This window comes from Falco naumanni, chromosome 10 (genome assembly GCF_017639655.2).
Source record: "Falco naumanni isolate bFalNau1 chromosome 10, bFalNau1.pat, whole genome shotgun sequence".
NCBI classification, from domain to species: domain Eukaryota; kingdom Metazoa; phylum Chordata; class Aves; order Falconiformes; family Falconidae; genus Falco; species Falco naumanni.
Window position 1 is genome coordinate 20974048 of NC_054063.1, and position 20984 is coordinate 20995031.

The following is a 20984-nucleotide window of genomic DNA, read 5'->3' on the forward strand; positions in this document are numbered from 1 at the left end:
CTTCCGGCAGCAGCCCCGCCTCCCCACCCGCAGCCCCGCCTCCCGGCAGCAGCCCCGCCTCCCCACCCGCCAGAGCGCAGCGACCAGACACCCGAGGCTCAGCGATACACGTTTATTGGCCACAGCGGCGCCGGCCGGCGCGGCATACGCGGGGCAGAGGGTAAGCAAGGGGGCAGGTCCGCACTACATCATCCGGCGGAGCTCCTCGAAGTTGAGCAGGTTGTTAGCCGCCTCGGACCAGGCCGGGTGGGTCGCACCGTCCATCTCGGAGGCGAGGCTGTTGCTGCTGTCCAGAGTGTGGTTCGTGCCCCCAATGACGGCATGGCATTCGGGGCACTTACTTCTCTCCATCGCTCCCCCGCAGTCCCCAATCACGTAGATATGCCCGTTTCTACACTTGAACCAGTGGCCACGGGGACAACCAATAGCACTGACAACCTGCACCCGCTCGGCTTCAGAGATCCCCAGCCCTGACACAGGCAGCGCAGTGCCAAGCCTCTCCAGCTCAGCCTTCACTACAGCCTCATCTTCCTCTGTGAATTTCTTTGTCCCTTCCAGTATCTTGCGTACCCTGTCAATCACTGCTGCAAGCACTGGGGTGATCATCCCGCTGGCACCTTTGCACATGCCTAAGAGTTTCAGCAAATGGGTCAGTCTCTGGATCTCAGACTGGAGGTCAGACAGTTCCTGGCCTGTAAAACTGAGGCGTGGCCTATCCAGCCACTCCTGGACTTCATCCAGCCGCTTTCTCAGCCCCTTCCTCTCACTTGCATCAATTTTGCTCATAGAATTGGTTAGCTCGGCTACACGTTCGTAGAAGTTCAGCTGGTTCTCAATTAGCCCAATACTCTTTGTGGAGAGATCAGAAGCTTTTAGTTTATCTTCTAGCACAAGGTACTTAAGGGGTAGATTCCTCCGCAGAACAGCATTCCCTGCCAGTGCAGCCTGCAGTCTTTGTCTGCTAGACTCAATTTCCTGTGCTGGGCCTTGGATTTTCTCTTTCACCTTTTCTATCTCATCTAGCCGCCTATTCACAATGGTGCCGTATCTCAAATTCTTTCTGATAGGCGTCTGACAGATAGGGCATACCTTCAACTTGATGACATAATCATCATCTTCATCCATATAATGGTCAAGGCCTTGGGACTCAAAGACATGGCCACAGTCTTCAAGCTGTACAAATCGAGCATCTGGATCCTCCTCAAAACCAAAAAAGATCTGGGTGAGTTCCTCACGGTCACAAACAAGGCACTTATTTGGGCAGGGCTCTCCACAAAATCCAATACAAGGATGACCACAGCACAGTATCTTAGGACATGGTACATTGCAGCGAGGCCTATTGCATGGTTCAGAGCAAAGATTGGTACACTGGTAGTGCTGGCACCACCACTGACATGGCTCAGCACAAGGAAAACAGCTCTCTCCACATTTCTTTTTACACCTACTGTGGATGCAATGGTTCTGACATTCCAGCTGACAGGGAGGGCATTCTGTAGTACAAGGCTGCTGACACTTGTGGGAGCAGACCAAGAAGCGCTTGCACGGGCTGCTACAAGGCTTATGGAATCTTCCTTCAAAGCACGTATGACAGGAACCTGAGCATACATGACCACAGGCCAGTGTGACAGAACACTTAGCCTTACACTCCACAAGCTGATCGTGTTTCATCTCCTCAGTGATCCAGCATTTCACTTGCTGGTTGTGGCCACATTTCAGCATGACTGTAACCAGTTCAGGACACCGCTTAGTGCATTCCTGCCCACAGAATTTGTTGCACATGTGCCCACAGTTCAACATTCTCTGGCAAGGTTCTTGGCAAAGAAACTCACTGTCTGGAACAGAGCATGGCACCATCTGCAGGTGGCCACACTTAGAAATAGTTTTCTCTACTATCACCATGCATGGTCCACAGGGCTCATAACATGACCGTGGACAGCGGTGCCCGTCTGCACAAAGTACCTTTTGACAAGGCTTCAGGCACTGATACTCTTTGTGCTCTATGTCATATGGGTGGCATGCTCTTGTGCAAACATGTCCGCAACTCAACCTAAATTCACAAGGACGACTGCAGCCTCCTTCTGGGACTCTGCTGAAGTCTGCTGCTGTAGATACCAGTGTCTTGGTTTCAGGGTGGTTTTGACAGCAAAGCGCCAGTGAGCGGCCAATGTGACCTTTCTCCCGAAGGGTGTGAATGATCTTGCTCCAGAGAGGAACCTTGCCAAGCATTCTCATATTTCCAATACAATACAGCCCTTTCTTAGCTCTGGATAATGCCACACATATCCGATTAGGGATCTGTAAGAACCCAGTTCTCTCCTCTTTGTTGCTCCGCACAAGTGACAACAGAATAATATCATTCTCCTCTCCCTGGTACTTATCTACTACGTGAACCTTCACGCCAGCAAAGGTCTTGGCTGGCATGAGCTTACGCAGACAGAAAAGTTGTCCAGTATAAGTAGTGAGAATGGTGATCTGAGAAGGCAGATAATCTTGAAACAACAAGTATTTGCACAGTTCCACTACAAACTGGGCTTCATGTAGGTTCTGGTGGCTTTTCCCCTCCTGAATCTCTTGCTCAGGAAAGTCATGTTCCACAAAGAAGAGATTAGATAAGATGCCCTGAAACAAGAGAAAGGGATGTCAGAAACAGAATTCCAGCTGCTGTCACTGCAGCCCGTTTCCATGTGCCCAATTATTCACTGACAGGAAGACTCCCGAGGACTACAGTATGCCATACTTAGGCATTTTCTCCTTAGATTTCCTTAGGATATTCATCAGATAGGAATTTAAGCTTATTAATCACATTTCAGCTTATTAGTAACATTTCAGTATCCTAATATGAAATCAGTTCCTGTGGATTATTTTACTTCCTACCTTTTCAGAGTTTTTACTGAACCTTTTCAAATATAGAAAAGAGAAGATCAAGTGCTAGTAACATCTCCCAAAAGATCGTAGTTCCATTTCACATTTGTGGTGTGAACAATGTCTTGTTTTGATAGTGTGGGAAAAAGTAAGTTACCAATGCGCAGGGCTTAGCACTTGCCTAACACTGCCTAGCAAAAATCATGCCTTCTCTGTGACTGCAGTAAAAATATAAAGAAGGAAGGAGGATTGATTTTCCACCAGGAAAACTAGGAACACCAGGGACTCCAGCAGTCACTTACGAGCTCCAGGGGCATAGAGTTGTCTGCTCACCTGTTCAAAAATTCCATTTGCTTTGAGTTGGTGAGGACCTTTATTTTTTGCTTATTAGCTGGAATTCTTCTACCCATAAGAAATTCTTTGACTGTGTGCCAAAACCCAGAGATTGTTTTTATGAGGAAAAACCAGGTGTCCACAGTGGCATAGCGGCAACTGCTGTACAATTTAATTCAGTGACCACCTATGTTGGTTATTGTACTAGATGGAAAGACTGAATTTTGATGTCTTATGGTATCAAGTTTAGTTTAAGGCCAGACGGAACCATCAGATTCTCCAGAATAGCTTCTCACAGGAGAAATGTAGTAAAATTTTGTGGTCTCCTAAGTTGTTGTGTATTTTGGGCAGGGTTTTTGTTGCTGGCTGGTGGAGTTTGGGGTTGGGTTTTTTTGTTTTATTTGGTTGGGTTTTGTTGGGGTTTTTTGTTTGGTTTTGGTTGTGTTTTGTTGTTTTTTTTTTAAGCTAAAGCATCTTCTACAAAAACACTTGATCTAGATTTCAAGATACCAAAAGAGGACCTGCCACTTTCCCAGATAACTTATTCTAATAATTAAATCATCTTCCGTATTAATTTTCTCGTCTATCTTCAGCATTCTGGTATAGTTTTCAGCATGCTTTCCTCATCCAGTTAAAGAGCTTTTAACTAATTAGTACTGTCTTTTCACGAAGAAAGTAGCTAAGCTACTGCAATCCCCTTTCTGTAACTACTTCCAATTCTTTCTCCCAGGGTATTCAGTCACTTGTTTCAGAGATCCAAAGTGTAGCTCTGATACTGCATAGCAGTGTAACCTTGACTTAGACTTCTGGGGCAATAGTTAAGTTGTGAGAGAGCTGTGAGCAAGTCTGCAGAACAGGGCTATGCAAGATAACAAAAGGTAAACTTACAGAGACATGATTTGCTAGTATAGTTCAAAGATGCAAGAAAAGCACCAATATGGAGAGATACAAAATCCTATTTAGGGTGGGGAAATACAAGTCAGAAAATGGAGAGCGAGTGTTAAGATGGAAACATAGTAACATTAAGGAAGAAACAAAGGCTGATGCTGTTTCTGATACCTGCCTGACTACAGCAAAGACTCTTCAAGTGTCTTATGGTGTGGCAAGCATATATATATATATATATATGCTTATAACATTAAATTCCAGCTGCTTATTGTGCATGCTAGCCAATACATGATTGCCTTATACTTTTAAGCTGAATAGATCTTGTCTACAGATGTTGTGTATTAGTAAAAATGAACCCAGAGAACCCAGAGGAGAGTTCCAGTAGTCAAGTCACCTATCTTTTACACTGGAATTTCACATATTATGCTTTAAGTCTCTCATTTAAGATTTCTTCCTAGCTTTCAATCTCCTACAGTTCTTTTGGTCCTTCTTCCATTTTTCACTGTCTTAAAGTCATCGGTATTGGTTGCATTTCCAGTGTCCACCATCACTAATGCCAGAAGAACTACAGATTACTCGCCTAATTCTATATCACACATTTTCTTGATTCAGGTATAAGTTTCAATAACTGAACTTGATCTAAGAATTCAAAATCTTTGAACACTGTATTTTACATAAACTCATTTTAGCCAGTAACAGGGGACAAAAGCAATTGCTTGGATGGCTGAAAACTCACTTTTATGTTCTCATGCTTCAGGACAGAGGGATGGTTCTCCAGCTCCTGGTATATATGAAGGCTGAGAAGTTGGGCTATTTCAGGACGCATGCGGTGCTGAAACACAAAGCAGCTTTATCAGTCTTAAGGAAGGAGCACCATATTTCCCTGTCAATATTCTGTTGTTCCACTGAACAGACCACCTCTGAATACAAGGATGACTTTCCAGCACGAGTCAAGAAGGGAGCACCTCCTGATCCCCACCCTCCCCATCACTGCCACCACCAGCAACTACAGGAGTAGTAGTAGCGGAGTATCATCAAGAAAATAATTTGGCAAAATTGTGGTAATAAGAATGCTCATATCAGTGCAAACCTAAGAACAGTGGTTTAGATAACAAAAGCCAGCACCTCACCCTAAACACTACATGAGCTCTTCTAGGTAGTTTTATTTCTACCTCCAGCAGTCCTGTATTAACTTCTCCAGGATAGATGATTATAACAGTTTAGTGGGAAGCAGCCTGAGGCTACTTGTGCTGTCAGTCTCCAGAGCGCTGGAAGTTTCAGATGCCACAATAAGCCAGGTTCATTGCACTAAAACGTGTGGGAACCACAGTGCTGCAGACATCACTGAATAACTGAAAATGCACTGGAACACTGTTTGTGGCAGTTTGACAGCTCTTACCATTCTTCTCAGGAGTTAAATAGTGGATTATTTTCTTTTAGGCTTCTCAGAGTAGAAATACAAACTTAAGTGTACTACAAACAACACAACCTAAATGCAAATACAATGGAGGTTTTTTTAGAGCTCTTCCTCACTTGGTATTTCAGACGGACAAAGGGGAAATCAACTTTCACCAGCCGTTCAAAGAGAGAGACTTCCAGATTGAAGTTCTTGGCCAGGTCATACACATTTGCACTAGGCCGCAGCTGAAAGAGAAGGGATAGGAGGTCCATGTTTTAGTACTTTTCCTATGTATTAGTAAGACTTTTCACACATCTCTCTTTCTGTCACTGGTCCCCCCTAGAAAAACCAAAGACTGGATTCTTAAAGAAGTGCTAAATATCTAAGTTTGATACAGTCACAACTGAAATGGATGTAAGCACATGTAAAATAGTATCCATTAAACTAAAAGACAAGTCCCACGGGAGCTTTACTCTAAAATTACAGGCAACGGGACCTGTGGTATCTGTGGAAGCTGGGGACCAGTAAACCTTTCACATATGGCATTTAGTTGAAAGGTTCTAGTTCATTTGAACAACAGTTAGAGGCATTAGTCATGGATGTTACCTGCTGGTGATCTCCAATGAGGATGAGGTGCTGGCAAGCTTTAGTCAGAGTAGTAATGGTGTGAGCCTCAAGCACCTCTGCTGCCTCTTCTACAATGACAATTCGCGGCTCTACTTTTTGCAGGATCTGACGGTATTTGGCAGCACCTGAATAAGGAGAGAAAATAAACCTTAGCAGAATATAATTACGTGCAGGCAGTACGACAAGAGTTTTCAGGGAGGGGAGTAGGCTGTGTCCCGAGACAGACTGGGTTTCTTCCCAACATTCCCTATTTCAAGACTCAGCTTTTTGAACTTTAAAACAGCACCAATACCAAGGGTGGCTTCTACATGAAGAGTTATTAGGGAAGACAGGTGGAGATTAGTCCTACTAATTAGCCTTGGCCCTTTCCAGATTCTCTCTTCAGACATAAGATACCCACCCAATGCATTCATCAACACACAAACTTAAAACTGTCTCTCAAAGGGTCACGTTACAATGACCTTTACACTATCATCACCAGAAGGCAATGTGGGGATAGCAGTGCAGATATTAGCTGTGCTTCACTTAGGCACAAGAAGTGGAGCATTTCTATTCGAAGTATGCTACTCAAGATGGAAGGAGTAAAAGAGCACAAGGAAACTGCTCATGTGCTTAACTGACAACTCACACAACAGCCACATTTGCAAAGTGAATCGGAGATTAAGAAGGCTGCAGATTAATGCAGGATCTGACCCAGGCTGTCAAGGACCACATGATACTAATCTTTTGGCAGCAAGGTCATTTAACTATTACTGCATGCAGTGCAATACTGGTTTGCTTCCCAACTGCTGTGCACCTGTAGTTGTCATCCCCACAACTTGGGCCTCCTTGAGAATGCAGAGATCTTCCTGCAGCCTCAGTTCAGCTAGCCTTTCTGCTGCTGCTTGGTACTGCTGTTCATGCTGCAGAATCCTCCGTCGAATAAATCCCTGATAGGTCTGCAGCCAAAGCCTGAGAAGAAAGTGCCATTATCACACACAGCAAGGGGAACAGGATAGTGATCCAGAAGTTTTGAGTGAATTCAGTTCAAAACCTCCTCTTTGTCTTTTGGGCAAGAGATTATTAGCATCTGTACTTAGTCCCAAACACACGCAGTGGAGATAACAGCACTGCCCGTGCAATACAAGGAAAGTAAGAACAAGCATGTTCAAATAGGGAGCTGAACAGATATGGACAGAAACACTGTGACTTGACAGCTTTGCAAACTGGAACAGCCCTAAAAAACATTTGCCTGACAGACTCTGCAAAATAGCTTCGTCACCTGTAAAGCCTCCAGCGGGAGCTCAGGTCAAGTTGCCACACATCCTGAACAGCCTTGGCCTCTGACTCTGTCATTGCACTCAGTTTACGGAGCTCAACCTTCATCTTCTGTTTCATTTTCTTCCTCTGGGCAGCAGTTATCTGCAGAAAAAAAGCTCCTCAATAAGCAGTTACAGCACAAAGACTCTTCTGTATTAGCATCCCTATGTTATTCTTTACACAGTCAAGCAGAGCCAGAGCATGCTAGTGAATGCAATTACCTCCCACTGCACAGTCTGCTGTTGCGGTTGGGCTGTTCCTTCTTCCTGGTCCTCCAGCTTCATAGCCAACAGCACACTGGCTAGCTCATGAACAGCTCTGTGCTCTTCCTCCTTCCTTCCCTGAGGCTTTGCTGCCTCTTCATCCTCAATCACTCTGTCAGCTTGAATCAGGTCAGCCTCCTCTGGAATCTCTAAAAGCTCCTCTTCTGCTTCACCTTCCCGCTCCTCCCCTCTCTCCTGCTGACCACCTGTGAGAGTCACATGCAGTAAGCCACAGCCACTCTAGCAGAATCACAGTGCAGCAGTCAGATCACTATGTGGAAATCAAGGTTCATCTTCCAGCATCTATTATCTTAGATATAGATATAATATATCTATTATATCCTTCTATTCTGGCACATTTGCACTGCTTAGGAAAACACATTTATAGAGGGTGGGAGGTGGGTGTTGTTTGGTTTATGTTTTTTACCTGGATTCTCAGCCCCTATATTCTCTGCAGCATTCTGGGTGAAGACAGTTAGACCAAGGCCCAGCCACTCCAGAATCATTGAGTGTTGTGAAGCACTGTAGTAAAACTCCTCATCATCCTAATACAAGGAAAGTCAAATCAGCCAGGCCTATTGCACTTGAGTCTTCAGATGACACCAAAGCAGCACCTTGCAGCAGAAGGCAAGTCCCCTAAAAGGCCTCCAGAGCTAGAAAGTTTGAGCAGCCTCAGATCTTCATAAAGAACATCTCTCCTCCTCTTCAGTTTAAGAAGCTTTAATTTGGGCACTTGTATTTTTATGCTGATAAAGATCACTTTTAATCTCTGCAGTTTAAAGAAGCAAAATTTAAAGCCCCTGCCTGTCCCACCAGGTCTAGATAACTGTTACTTGGCACAGCTTGCTATTTACTCCCTCACTTTCCTAGTAGCCAAATGGTGCTAAAAAGAAGCATGCTTGGGGAACCTCAGACTAATCGGCAGAAAGGGTAGTAAGCATACACTGGGACTGCTTGACTCAGATGAAAGGGACCTCTCTTACCAAACCATTCATCAGACTCTTCCAGTGGTGGGGCGCAATGCATGCTTCCAAGTGGCGCTCATGCAGAACTCCGTATGTTGTGCACTCTAAGTGTTTTGCTCCTTCATGGAGCTCCTGCTCAGCCTGTTTCATCTCACTTGTTATCTGCCCATAACAAAGAGAAGGAAGGCATCATCATACTCAGAGAAACAAAGTTCAGAAACAGCAGAATCTGATAAAGTGAACATGGACAGAAGAATTAGGAGGCTAACTTCAGTGTAAGACAAGGTAAAACAACAAATGTGGAGGCAGTTTAGTTAGTTCCTCCAATGCACAGGCAACCCATTCCCATCACCTCCAGTGAAGTCTGCACGTACATTCACGTAGGCTCTGCGGAGATGCATTGGCAAGTTGTATCGGAATTCACACTTCTTCCTCAGCTCCCTCAAGGTGAATTGCTTCAGGATCTCACTGCTGCTTCTGCCCCCAACACGCACTATCCCATGTTTTTGGAACGTGTATATTCCTGGGAATTAAAGAAATATTAGTACTGAAGAGGTAAGCTCTTTTTTCTGCAGTAGGACAAGGGATAGGGAGAACACCCTTTGCAAATGCTACAATGGATTGGTCTGAATAGTTTTCTTACTATGTATCAATGGGGCTAGAGTCACTAGAAAAAGGCAAAAGGGCAGGCCATCATGACAGAAAAAGGGTAGAGAAAGAGTTACACTATAATTTCTACCCAACCCTTCATATAGTTGTACAGGTACTCTTACCTTCTAAGAACTGATCCAGTGCATGGTTAGTGTAGCAAACTATAAGGATGGGAGACTTCTGAACAATGCTTTGCCACACATGCTTATTAGTCAAGAGAACCTGAACAATCTTCAAACCCACGTAAGTCTTCCCTGCAAAACAAGCTCAGAATCAGAAAAGGGTAATCCACCCTCTACAGAGTGCTGGAAAACACAGGAATTATCGCAGATACAAGACTTCCTTCTAGGCTGCAAATCTGGTCTGTGCCAAAAGAGTTGAGCCCAGAGGTAACTAGTTTGCAAAATGGAAATGGAGTAGCAAGACAGCATCTTCCTGTCCTGTAGCTGAACAAGGCCATGCTCTGCAAGATTGTTATCTTTTGGTTAATACCTCGACCCGGAGCCAGAGTTTCCTCTGCCACTGTGTCTCTCAGCCCACTCTGATATTGGCTTCATACATGACATTTGGCCGCGCATGGAACATCCACATACTAGTGGAATACAAGCAATGGTGCTTGTTAAGTTCAGGTACCATTTAAAAAAAAAATCACAGTTAACCTTGTAACGCTTTATTCACACAGAGGATCATGGCTGAATACTCCCCATGTTCTAACATGCTGTGAAGACAAATAGGACTGCTGCACAGCAAGCATGTTATCAAAGATGGTTGAAATTTTTTTCACACCAATACACGAGCAGAGCCAACTTTGCAGTTCGTGTCTACCTGCAACTAGGTTGGGAATGCATAAGATCAGATACAGATATTTGAGGCTACTTCAACCTTCTCCACAGCTCACCTAGCTGGGCTACTCAAGCATCAATTAGGCATGGGACTAAAGCTCTGGAGACAGTATATCTGGCTTTCTCTGAAGTTAATCTCCCTTAATGGGGCAATCAAGGAGAACTTAAATGACAGAGACTTAAAGCAAATATTTCTCACCAGTCCCAGGAGGTCCTTGGATAATAGCCAGCTCCTTGGTGAGTGCAAGATTCAATGCCTTCATCTGAGACTCGTCTAATCTCAAGGTTTCCATTGAAAGCCACTGCTTGGGATCTAGAACAGGGACACTTTGCATGCTCAAACCATCAGGGTGCGTCTCCTCATCTGACAGGGGATCTTCCACCAAGGGTGCAAAGTTGTAGGCAGTATCCTTTGTCAGGTATGCTGGTGGCTTCACCTGTGCATCACACTCCACGATGTATTTCTGGAATGGGATATCTTCTTCCTGGATTTCCTGTAACCCTTCTAACACATGCCGATAGGCCTCAAAGTAGGCAGTTGTCTCTACCATGAGGAAGGAGTCCGAGGGCTGAACCTCTGCCAGTAGTGCCTGACTCTGTGCATTAAAACATAGCTGCACAATCCCGTTGGCAAGATCTGCAGTATTACGATTAGAAACAGTGGCAAAGAGGCATGTTTCAAAGTGATCTTTGGACATGCAGATCAGGGATCCATATAGCAACCGTTTGGAATTCTGCCATCGTACAAACTTCAGTGGTTTTATGTCAAACTGGACCTTGTAAACAATACCAGTTGGGGAACAGAGAGGGGTAATAATCCGTGTGTCAAAGTAGATCCTGATATCATCAAATTTTTTTTTTCGCAAACCTTTGTCCTCAAAGCTCTGCAAAAGCTCCAGGATACCTTCCCTTAAAGGCCTCACAAAGTCTTCTCTCAAAAGCCGGAAATGGGTGTCAAGATAAATGCTGGTGCTCTCATATCTTCCGGAAACAATATTGGGACGTAGAAACGGTTTCTCATCATGGTGTACCTCATTATATGTTGGAAAAATGGTCATTGTACGATAGGTTTCCTCTTGACCATGAGTGTGGGGCTGCATAAGGGTACAGTTATCAGCCCTCAGTGTGCCTTCACGTCTCTTCTCCTGCAAATGCTGCACGAGCATCTGGACTTTATTTAGATTCTTCTCTGTTTCTTCTGTGATGTCCACACCAGAAGCCCTCAGGGCATTTATGGATGCTGGCAAGACTGTCAAGAGAATGGAAATTTTCTGCACAGAGCTGGCTGGGAAAATACTGATCAGGTCCTGAAGAAGTGAAATTATGTTGCTAATATGCACAGGGTACTGATGGCGTACAGCAGGGACTGCTTCTGTTATCATGTCAGACACATACTGTGGCAGACAGATCTTGAGAAAGTTGGACTCCTTCACTGCTCCAAGAAGCTGTTGGACACTTTGTCTATCCATTCGGGAACTGCATGCTTTTCGAAGCACCTGGCAAACAAGCTGAAGGAAATCGGGTTTCATAGCAGTTTGGGAAAGAAGTTCTTTCAAACCCGAACTGGAAGCAAGTGTGATGACAACTTCTGAAGGGTCTTTCTGGAGGAGATTTTCTAGGAATTTATAGCCAATCCTTTTGACTTGTTGAGGCTGCTCACTGAGTTGGGCACCGCCTAGTGTAGGGTTCTGGTAGAAATGAGGATTCTCCCACAGTTGCATCCTCCTTCCCCTACCTTCATTTTCTTGCCCATTCCTCAGCCCTGCAGCTCCTTCCTGGGCTTGTCCACCTTGATACCTTCTTCCCCTACCTTCATTTTCTTGCTCATTCCAGGGTCCCCTGGCCCTCTCATGCATTTGTCCACCTTGATACCTCCTTCCCCTACCTTCATTTTCTTGCTCATTCCAGGGTCCCCTGGCCCTCTCATGCATTTGTCCACCTTGATACCTCCTTCCCCTACCTTCATTTTCTTGTTCATTCCAGGGTCCTCTGGCCCTTTCATGTGTTTGTCCACCTTGATACCTCTTTCCTCTACCCTCGTTTTCTTGCTCATTCCAGGGTCCTCTGGCCCTCTCGTGTACTTGTCCACCTTGATTCCTCATTCTCCTTCCCTCATACTCCTGTTCATTCCAGTGTCCTGTGGCTCCACTGTTGGCCTGTCCACCTTGGTGTCTTGGTCTATTGCTTGACTGAGGAACCCTCCAAATCCAGTTACCAATTCTCTCCTCTCTTTGCCCAGGTAGAAGAGTATAATTACTGGCTTGGGGGCTTTCCCCTAACTGAGCTGCCTGGCCCGACACATTATTTGTTCTGTTGCTGCCTCTTCGTATAAAGCCAGTATCCCAATGATCTGCACGGCCTTAAGGAGGAAAAAAAAAAAAAAGACACTCCTTAATTATAAGTCAATCACATTAACCTGCCTCCCAACACAAATACATGATCATTTTGGCCTGATAGGCAGCATATTTTGGACATTTGGCATCAAATTAGTAAACTGCCATTATATTTGTACACAGACTTTCAGTTGGTGTTTCCTTTGTAGCATTGTTTCTAACTGCTAAAAATAGTGCCGTGCCTAGAGTTCGCTTCAGCTGTTAAGCCATGAAGATGCTAAAAAATGAAGCCCTTTTCCACAGATCTTAAGGCAGAACTAAGAAAGACCAAAGACGAAGTTTCCCGCACAGGACAGGATTTCCTTAGAAGTTAGCAGTCATCGAAAGAATGACGCAGGCAGCAGCAGCTGACTGTGACTGTGTGCAACACAGCTGAAACACGGACATCCTGGACAGAGTCCAGCCTCTCGGAGTAGCAGGGAGCACAGAGCAGAGTGCCGTTGTCGTGCTCCCAACAGAATGCTTAGGGAAGCACTGAACACTAGCAGAAACACCACAGAGCTTGCTGCCAGGGCATCATCCCCCCACGGCCCCATCCAGCCTCCAGGGGCGAATACGGAAACGCTGGAATTTAGCTTTGAGAGAGAACTTCACCATACGCAGGCAGGGAGGGAGTGGGTTTCCTCTGCACCAGCCCCAGTCCCAGCCTCAGCCCCCGGCCCTTGTGCCCTGCACGCACCAGGGGTCCCTCACCTCTGCCTCGGGGCTGCCGGGGCTGCCGGGGCCACGGCTCCTGCCCGGCGCCCTCCATCGCTTGCTCCCGTGACTCCTCGGCGGGCCGCCGGCCCCACTGCCGGCCCCAGGCACGGACTCGGCCCCGGCCGTTCCGCTCCTGCCGCGCCCGGGCCCCGCCCCGCCCGGTTTCACTTTCCAGTTCCCCGCAGGGCCCGCCCCGCCAGCCCTCCCCCGGCTGCACGCGCCCTCCCTGCCGGGCGGCGGCGACCCCCGCTCTCCCCTGGCCCCAACGAGTGACAGCGACCCCTGCCCTCCGCCGGCCCCGGTACCCCGCCGGCCCCAGTACCCCGCCGGCGCGCCTCGCCCTCCCCCAGCCCCACCGGGCAGCGGCGCCCCTCGCTCTCCCCTGGCCCCAACGAGTGGCAGCGGCCCCTACCCTCCGCCGGCCCCGGTACGCCGCCGGCCCCGGTACCCCGCCGGCGCTGCGCTCCTCGCCCTCCCCCAGCCCCACCGGGCAGCGGCGCCCCTCGCTCTCTCCCGGCTCGCTCGTCACCGGCAGGCAGCGTCCCGATGGAGAGTCCGTCCCGTCCCGTCCCGTCCCACCGGTAGCCCCGCCAGTACCCCCACCGCCCGCAGGAGGAGCCGCCCCACGCCGCCGCTTTCGGTTTCCTTTCCGCGCGGGGCGGAGCAGCCCGCCGCCCCACCCACAGCGCGGGCTGGGCCGGTCCCGCGGCTGCGCGTGGCGCTGGGTGAGCGGCCATGCTGCAGGCACTGGGCCTGGTGGGCACCATCGCGGACGGGGACGTGGGGCCCGAGGAGCCCGAGTCCGGAGACTCTGAGGATGAGGAGGTGGGCTGGGCAGGGTCTGCTGCATGGGTCGTGGAGGGGCCGGGCCGGGTCGCGTTGGGCCGGGTCCGGGGTCTGGTCGCATTGGGCCGGGTCGCGTTGGGCTGGGGCCGGGGGCCGGGGCGCGTTGGGCCGGGGCCGGGGGCCGGGGCGCGTTGGGCCGGGGCCGGGGCGCGTTGGGCCGGGGCCGGGGCGCGTTGGGCTGGGGCCGGGTCGCGCTGGGCCGGGGCGCGTTGGGCCGGGGCGCGTTGGGCCGGGGCCGGGTCGCGCTGGGCCGGGGCCGCGGCTGGGGCCGGCCGGGTTGCGTTGGGCCGGGGCCGGCCGTCCCGCCGCCGTTGCTCATTGCTGTTGTTGCAGGAGCTGCGCCGGGCGGCGGGGCCCAGGCGGCGGGGCCCCACGAGCGGCGACTTCAGCGCTACCTTTGTCTTCGGCGAGGCGGAGGCCGGCGGGGAAGGCGCCTGGGCGGCCGCGCTGCGCCAGCTCCGCGGCAAGGTGAGGCCTGGGACCGGGCGGTGCGGCCCCCGTGCTCCCGGGCGGGCCTTACAGCTCCTCTTCTGTCATCTGCCTAGAGAGCGGCTACGACGCTGGATGAGAAGATTGAAAAAGTGAGACAGCGGAGGAAGTTGCAGGTCAGGGTCTTTCTCCCTCATTACTGGAAAAACTGGTGAGGACTTGGTTATCCCCTGCTGTCCCCGCAGAGGCTCAGGTGCCGCACCCGGAGCCGCTGCGCGCCAGTCACCTCTGCTGGGTCCCACCACACCTCGCACCTGGCTGAAAGGATGAAAATGCAGAATTGTTAATACTTAAGGTTATGCAAAACCATGGATCTCTGAATGAGCTCATAGTAACAACAACAAAGAAAAGTTCACAAAGGATTGAAGTTTCTTTTTTGTGCTTTCATTTGTAAGCTGTTTTTAAAATGTTTTTCTAGGAAAGAGAAGCTACGCAAGAACAAGTGAGAGATGAAGACATGGATACTGAAGATAATCAAATCAAAAAGGAGTGTGGGGATTTCAGTAGGGATAAAGAAGATACTGAGTCTCAGTATTCATTGGACGATGAAACTATCTTCACAAAAGCAGGTATTAGCGGGACAGAGAGGTGCTTGGGAGCAAGAATTTGTCAGACTGTGGGCTCACTGGAGAAAAGTCTGTAGTGAAGCCTTGCTGGGAGTGGGCATGAACCTCTTATTTTTCATCTTCCTTCTGTGACATTCCTTCTGATTTCAGTCAAGCTTATTTTGAATGGTAGCCACTGTCCTTTAACTGAACTCATCCCTGAGGAAGGATATTTGCTTGGTATTTTACACCATTGCATGCCTGTACTTGTTTCTAAGGCTTCTCCCTCACTAGCTCATTCAGGGCAAAAAGTATGAGCTGAAGGCAGGCACTATATCTTGTTGTGTTTAGCTGTGCTTGTTAATTCTTGTCACGTTTCACTTTCCCTGCAGATACAGTCAAAGTGAAGGAACGGAAGAGATCTAAAAAGGGAGAAATGGTTAGTGTTGGGCAGAACGACACTAGATCAATCTCCAGCATTTCTTCTGGAGGAATTTGACTTTGGTTAACAAACTGTAGCTCAAAACCAACCCAGAGCCCTTTAATAACATGTTGTGCTGCTGCCTGTGTTGATCCACTTTTGTTGTTGCTGTTTCTAGGAAGCGAAGAGCTTTTTTGAAGATGCCTCTCAATATGATGATAACTTGTTGTTTCAGGACATGAATCTTTCACGACCTTTGCTAAAGGTATTTAACTAGTTTAGTTTTTACGTACGTTACTCTGAAGAGTGTTGTACAGCCTTCGCTCCACTAATCAGAACTGTCAAGTTCCTCTTCTCTTCGCAGCCTCTCTGAAAAGAAAATTATGTGCAAGCTAGTGTGATAGTCCTTTAGCAGCTGTTATTCCCAAATAATGGAAACCATTCTTTGATTTGCAATGTGTCAGCTCTATCTTGAGTATGACTTGTCACAGAATCTTGTAATGGCTGAGGTGAGAAGGGAGCTCTGGAGGGCATCTTGTCTGACTCCCTGCTCAAGCAGGGCCACCTAGAGCTGGTTGCCCAGAACCGTGTCCAGACAGCTTTTGAGTATCTCCAAGGGTGGAGGCTCCGCAACCGCTCTGGGCAACCTGTGCCAGCGCCCGGTCACCCGCACAGTGAAAAAGTGTTTCCTGATGTTCAGAGGGAACCAACCTCCTGTGTTCCAGTTTGTGCCCATTGCCTCTGGTCCCGTCAGTGGGCACCGCTGGGAAAAAGCCTGGCTCCCTCCTCTTTTCACCCTTCCTTCAGGAATTTATAGACATTGACAAGTTCGCCCCGAGCCTTCTCTTCTCCCGGCTGAACAGTCCCAGCTCTGTCAGCCTTTCCCCATATGTGAGGTGCTGCAGCCCCTCCGCAATCTTTGTGGCCCTTTGCTGGGCTCTCTCCAGTATGTCCTTGTCTTTCTTGAGCTGATGGGTCTGGCACTGGACACAGGACTCCATATCTGGCCATATCAGAGACAGAGTTTAGTTGCTTATCTCCTTTGTAGGCAATCACAGCTCTTGGCTTCAAGCAACCAACCCCAATTCAGAAGGCTTGTATCCCAGTGGGTCTTCTGGGAAAGGATATTTGTGCCTGTGCTGCCACTGGAACAGGTAGGGGTTTGAGCAGGGCACAGGAAACACGGGAGATTAGCTATTCACAGTAATTGATAGTTCTTCATTTTCTTCTTTAGGTAAAACAGCTGCCTTCATCTTGCCTGTCCTCGAGCGACTGATTTACAAGCCTCGTCAGGCTCCAATAACACGGGTATTGGTTCTAGTTCCAACACGAGAACTGGGTATTCAGGTCCACTCTGTGACAAAACAGCTAGCACAGTTCAGCAGTGTCACAACTTGCCTTGCTGTAGGTGAGTATTAAGTTGCTCTTGTGAACTGTACAGCTCACTGTAAACTGCTACAAAGAAGGAATTCTGTAACTGGAGGCTGCACGGTTATTGCAGCCTGCTAAGTGTGCGGTGGGTTAAAATCTCACTTTCCAATACTGGGCTGTATTTTTTGTTTGTTTCTGAGAAAGAAAAGAGGTCACTTCTAATTGTGAATGTATTAATCTGAGTTGTTTCCCGTTCCTCAGACAGTCTGCACCTGTGTAGTCTGCTGCAGCCTGCTCAGGGAGTCAGCAGTCCATATTCACTCTCTTTCAGGTGGCCTGGATGTGAAGACTCAGGAAGCAGCTCTGCGGTCTGGACCAGACATTCTCATTGCCACTCCTGGGCGACTGATTGATCATCTCCACAACTGCCCTTCTTTCCACCTGAGCAGTGTTGAGGTGCTGATTTTGGATGAAGCAGACAGGTAGGCTAAGCAGGACAGCAGTGAAAAATGAGGTGGAAGTTTTCTGCTTTCCTTTTCCCAGGCTATAGGGCAATCCTTTGTTGCCCTGCCTTAAGTAATGCTTCTTAGCTAAAACCAGATGAAGCTGCCTTACCTTACTGTATTTCTCCTGTGTAGGATGCTGGATGAATACTTTGAGGAACAGATGAAGGAAATAATCCGGTTGTGCTCCAACCACCGTCAGACAATGCTTTTCTCTGCCACAATGACAGAGGAGGTAAGACAGGCTGCTGAGAAGCATAATGAGGCAGAAAGCTGAATAGAAGTTTTTGTCTCCTTTTACCAGAGATTATGTGGACTTGTTTTTTCTTAACCTGTTTTGGTAGGTGAAAGATTTGGCTTCTGTTTCCCTGAAAAATCCCGTCCGAATTTTTGTGAACAGCAACACAGATGTTGCTCCTTTCCTGCGGCAGGAATTTATCCGAATCAGACCCAACCGAGAGGGGGACCGTGAGGCCATTGTGTCAGGTTAGCGATGAGCAAAGAAAAACTGGAATCGGTAGGTGACTATGAGGCAGGCTCCTGAGAGGACTTTCTTTCAGCTCTACTGACCCGAACCTTCCCAGATCATGTGATGCTTTTCACCCAGACCAAGAAGCAAGCTCACCGTATGCACATCCTACTTGGGTTGATGGGTCTACGAGTTGGGGAGCTTCATGGGAACCTCTCTCAGGCACAGCGGCTGGAAGCACTCAGGTATTAGCAGGTTTAGTTGGCAATCGTAGGCAAAAGAGCAGTTAGGAGCTGGAAGTTTTAGGGCAGAAGTGTACTCATTGCTAATGTATTTGCTGTCTCTGCTCAGGCGCTTTAAGGATGAGCAGATTGATATTCTGGTAGCTACAGATGTGGCTGCACGTGGGCTTGATATTGAAGGTGTTAAAACAGTGAGTATTTGCAGTGCTGAGCTTCTTAATTCATACTTTAATTTTGTTGCCCTACTAACACACTTTCTGTTACAGGTAATCAATTTTACCATGCCCAATACCATCAAACACTATGTTCATCGAGTGGGCCGGACAGCAAGAGCAGGCAGGGCTGGTCGTTCAGTTTCACTTGTGGGTGAGGAAGAGCGCAAGATGCTGAAGGATATTGTGAAGACTGCCAAAACCGCAGTGAAAGCCAGAATTCTCCCCCAAGGTACGCGCTTCAGTGAGGCAAAAAGCACGAGAGCAGTATGCAGGGAATGTCATGGTGCAGAGGAACACTAAAAGAGGTGCTGAAAACCAAGGTGGCCTTATACCTGAGCTGCTTCTGATGTTCACACTGTATTGTTTTCAGATGTCATACTAAAATTTCGAGAGAAGATTGAGAATCTAGAGAAAGATGTGTATGCAGTTCTGTGCTTGGAGCGTGAGGAACGTGAGATGCAGCAGTCAGAGGCCCAGGTAAGCAGGTTTTTTTAGGAATTTTTTTTTTAACCTCAGATTTTTTGGATCTACAGTGCATAAGGAGGTTACCCTAACATACTTAACCTGCCTGTTTTAGAAAGGGAAGAGAGAGAGATCTTTTAGCCAACATGAGCTCAATTCTTGCTTGAATTATGTCAGATCAATAGGGCAAAGAAGCAGCTGGAGGCAGGAAAACAAGAGACTGCGGGTGAGAGCCTGGAGCGAAGCTGGTTCCAGACCCGTGAGGAAAGGAAGAAAGAGAAATGTAAGTCATGATGCTGCTGCCACGCTAAATTCCATAGCTGCAACTGCGCTTTGCTCTTTGCTTTAAAAGGTTCTTTTTGGTTTTCCTTACCTCTCCAGTGGCTAAAGCCCTGCAGGAGTTTGACCTAGCATTACGAGGAAAAAAGAAAAGGAAGAAATTCATGCAGGATAGTCAGAAAAAAGGCCAAATGACAGTGAGTATGCTTACGGACAAGTGGGACCCTGGGTGGACTATCCTAGTTTTCCCTTAGCAAAACCTCACATCACTGAAAACTTCCATTTTAACACCTTTCAGCCAGAGGAGAGGTCACAGTTTGAAATCTTGAAATCTCAAATGTATGCTGAACGGCTGGCAAAAAGGAATCGTCGAGCAAAGCGAGCCAGAGTCTTGCCAGAAGAGGAACCAGCAGCAGTATCAGCAGGTGGAGACTTTTGTTTTATAGCTGACTTGCCTTATGTCACTTACTTCATTACAAATAGGGAGGAAGCACTGATCTTTGAAGGAATAGCCACTGGTGCAGTCAGGGTGCATGTTTGCGGAAAGGAGTCATTGCTTTTCCTGATGGTTAGGCTAATTGTTGTGGTCAAGGCTACTGGGCTTTAGTAAACATGATGCTGTGGCCTTCTCTTTACAGCCAATGTTCTATTGTCTCTGTGTTAGGCCCCAAGTGGAAGAAAAAAGTGTCTGTGTTTGACGAAGAGCTTACCAACACAAGCAGGAAGGCTCTGAAGCAGTACCGTGCTGGGTAATGTCTTAGTAGTACATTAGTCCACACTTTAGCAGGTGGGACTTTTCTTGCATCCCTTTCTCAGGAATACTTTGATACTGGGGGAGAAGGTGGGCAGAGCAGAGAAGGGATTCTTGCAAGAAGTACCTGCGCTATTGTGCTGTTGACATACTTCAGTGTTTTTTGTCTTACCTACCTCCCTCTCTGCCACCCTTTCTCTTTAAAAGCCCATCATTTGAAGATCGAAAACGCTTGGGACAGGCCCAGCATAGAAAACGAGGAAACTTCAAATCCAAGTCCAGGTATAGCTCCCTTTACTTCCTTATTCAAGATGTTTTTCTTCCTGCTTTTGCTTTCCTCTTCTTGTGATTGTTTAAAGGCCCTTGCTGAAAGGTTTGTTGGTTCTGTAGTAGCTTACTGTTCTACTGCAGGTCTGATGCTGGGGGCAGTCAAGGATACTGCCTTTAATAATAGCACATTCCTAGGCTTCTATGTGGGAGAGCATTGCCTAGAAAACGCTTGTGCCATTTCTCATCTGCTATTGAGAGCTGGGCTGATGAAATGTCATTTCAAGTATCCTCTCTTTTAGGTACAAGAGAAAGTAAGAACTGCTGGCAACTACCAAATGGGTAATTTTAGACACACTGCCTCCAGGGTCTGGATTTCTCTGTACTGCAAGGGGACTTCAGTAAAATCAAAGTTTTTCTTCAGGTTCTGGATTAATATCTGGTTGAAGACCCTATGTAAAAACATCTTCAGCAGCCCATACAATAAAGTATTGCTTCTTTTTAGGAAAAAAAAAATGTTTTCTGTTTTATAGGATAACTAGAGCAACTGAGAGCTGGGATACATTACATCTTTCTATCAGACTTTTAGTTCATGTAAGTCAAGTTGTCTTTAGGGCAAAAACTGGATAATGCTTATTGCTATGTTCATATACTTAATGTGATCTTGATTAATTAGTAATGGCTGAGAAGGATTTCTGTGGTTGAGAGCCTGTTCCTAAAGACTTTCAGTGTATCTGTTACAAAGGTGGCTTCAGAGGTAACAGTCACAGGAATCAAAACCAGCTGAAGAAAGGATTATCTCCAAAGGGGCTAGGGGGGGACAGACAGCATTCTTCCTAACTTGAATAGAAAGCAAGAAGGGAAGACTACCTGCTGCTTTACATTATTGTGTGTAATTAGTGA

At 47.4% G+C, this 20984-nt stretch overlaps 2 protein-coding genes across 4 annotated transcripts; one reads left to right on the forward strand and one right to left on the reverse strand.

Annotated features, from left to right (window-relative positions):
- Positions 1 to 98: 98 nt before the first annotated feature.
- On the reverse strand, positions 99 to 13988 carry ZNFX1 (zinc finger NFX1-type containing 1). Of its 3 annotated transcripts, XM_040608649.1 has the most exons (14): positions 13709 to 13988; positions 12015 to 12488; positions 10329 to 11939; positions 9410 to 9541; positions 9011 to 9159; positions 8655 to 8798; positions 8099 to 8216; positions 7630 to 7877; positions 7371 to 7510; positions 6906 to 7060; positions 6089 to 6234; positions 5617 to 5727; positions 4820 to 4915; positions 99 to 2619 (listed from the first exon to the last, which is right to left on the reverse strand). In XM_040608649.1, exons 1-14 carry the CDS (start codon positions 13986 to 13988, stop codon positions 184 to 186), a joined length of 6240 nt encoding a protein of 2079 aa, XP_040464583.1. In that variant the 3' UTR covers positions 99 to 183. The 3 variants fall into 3 exon arrangements, with proteins under 3 accessions (XP_040464583.1, XP_040464582.1, XP_040464584.1); XM_040608648.1 differs by having other exon boundaries at positions 10329 to 12488; XM_040608650.1 differs by lacking the exon at positions 13709 to 13988 and adding an exon at positions 13216 to 13388 and having other exon boundaries at positions 10329 to 12488.
- DDX27 (DEAD-box helicase 27) lies at positions 13939 to 20760 on the forward strand. The gene is made up of 21 exons (XM_040608651.1): positions 13939 to 14046; positions 14401 to 14535; positions 14613 to 14672; positions 14975 to 15125; positions 15494 to 15540; positions 15701 to 15787; positions 16571 to 16676; positions 16757 to 16930; positions 17225 to 17375; positions 17532 to 17631; positions 17741 to 17882; positions 17957 to 18110; positions 18217 to 18298; positions 18374 to 18551; positions 18693 to 18799; positions 18962 to 19067; positions 19166 to 19260; positions 19362 to 19488; positions 19728 to 19812; positions 20022 to 20096; positions 20384 to 20760. Exons 1-21 carry the CDS (start codon positions 13957 to 13959, stop codon positions 20397 to 20399), a joined length of 2268 nt encoding a protein of 755 aa, XP_040464585.1. The 5' UTR covers positions 13939 to 13956; the 3' UTR covers positions 20400 to 20760.
- Positions 20761 to 20984: the final 224 nt, after the last annotated feature.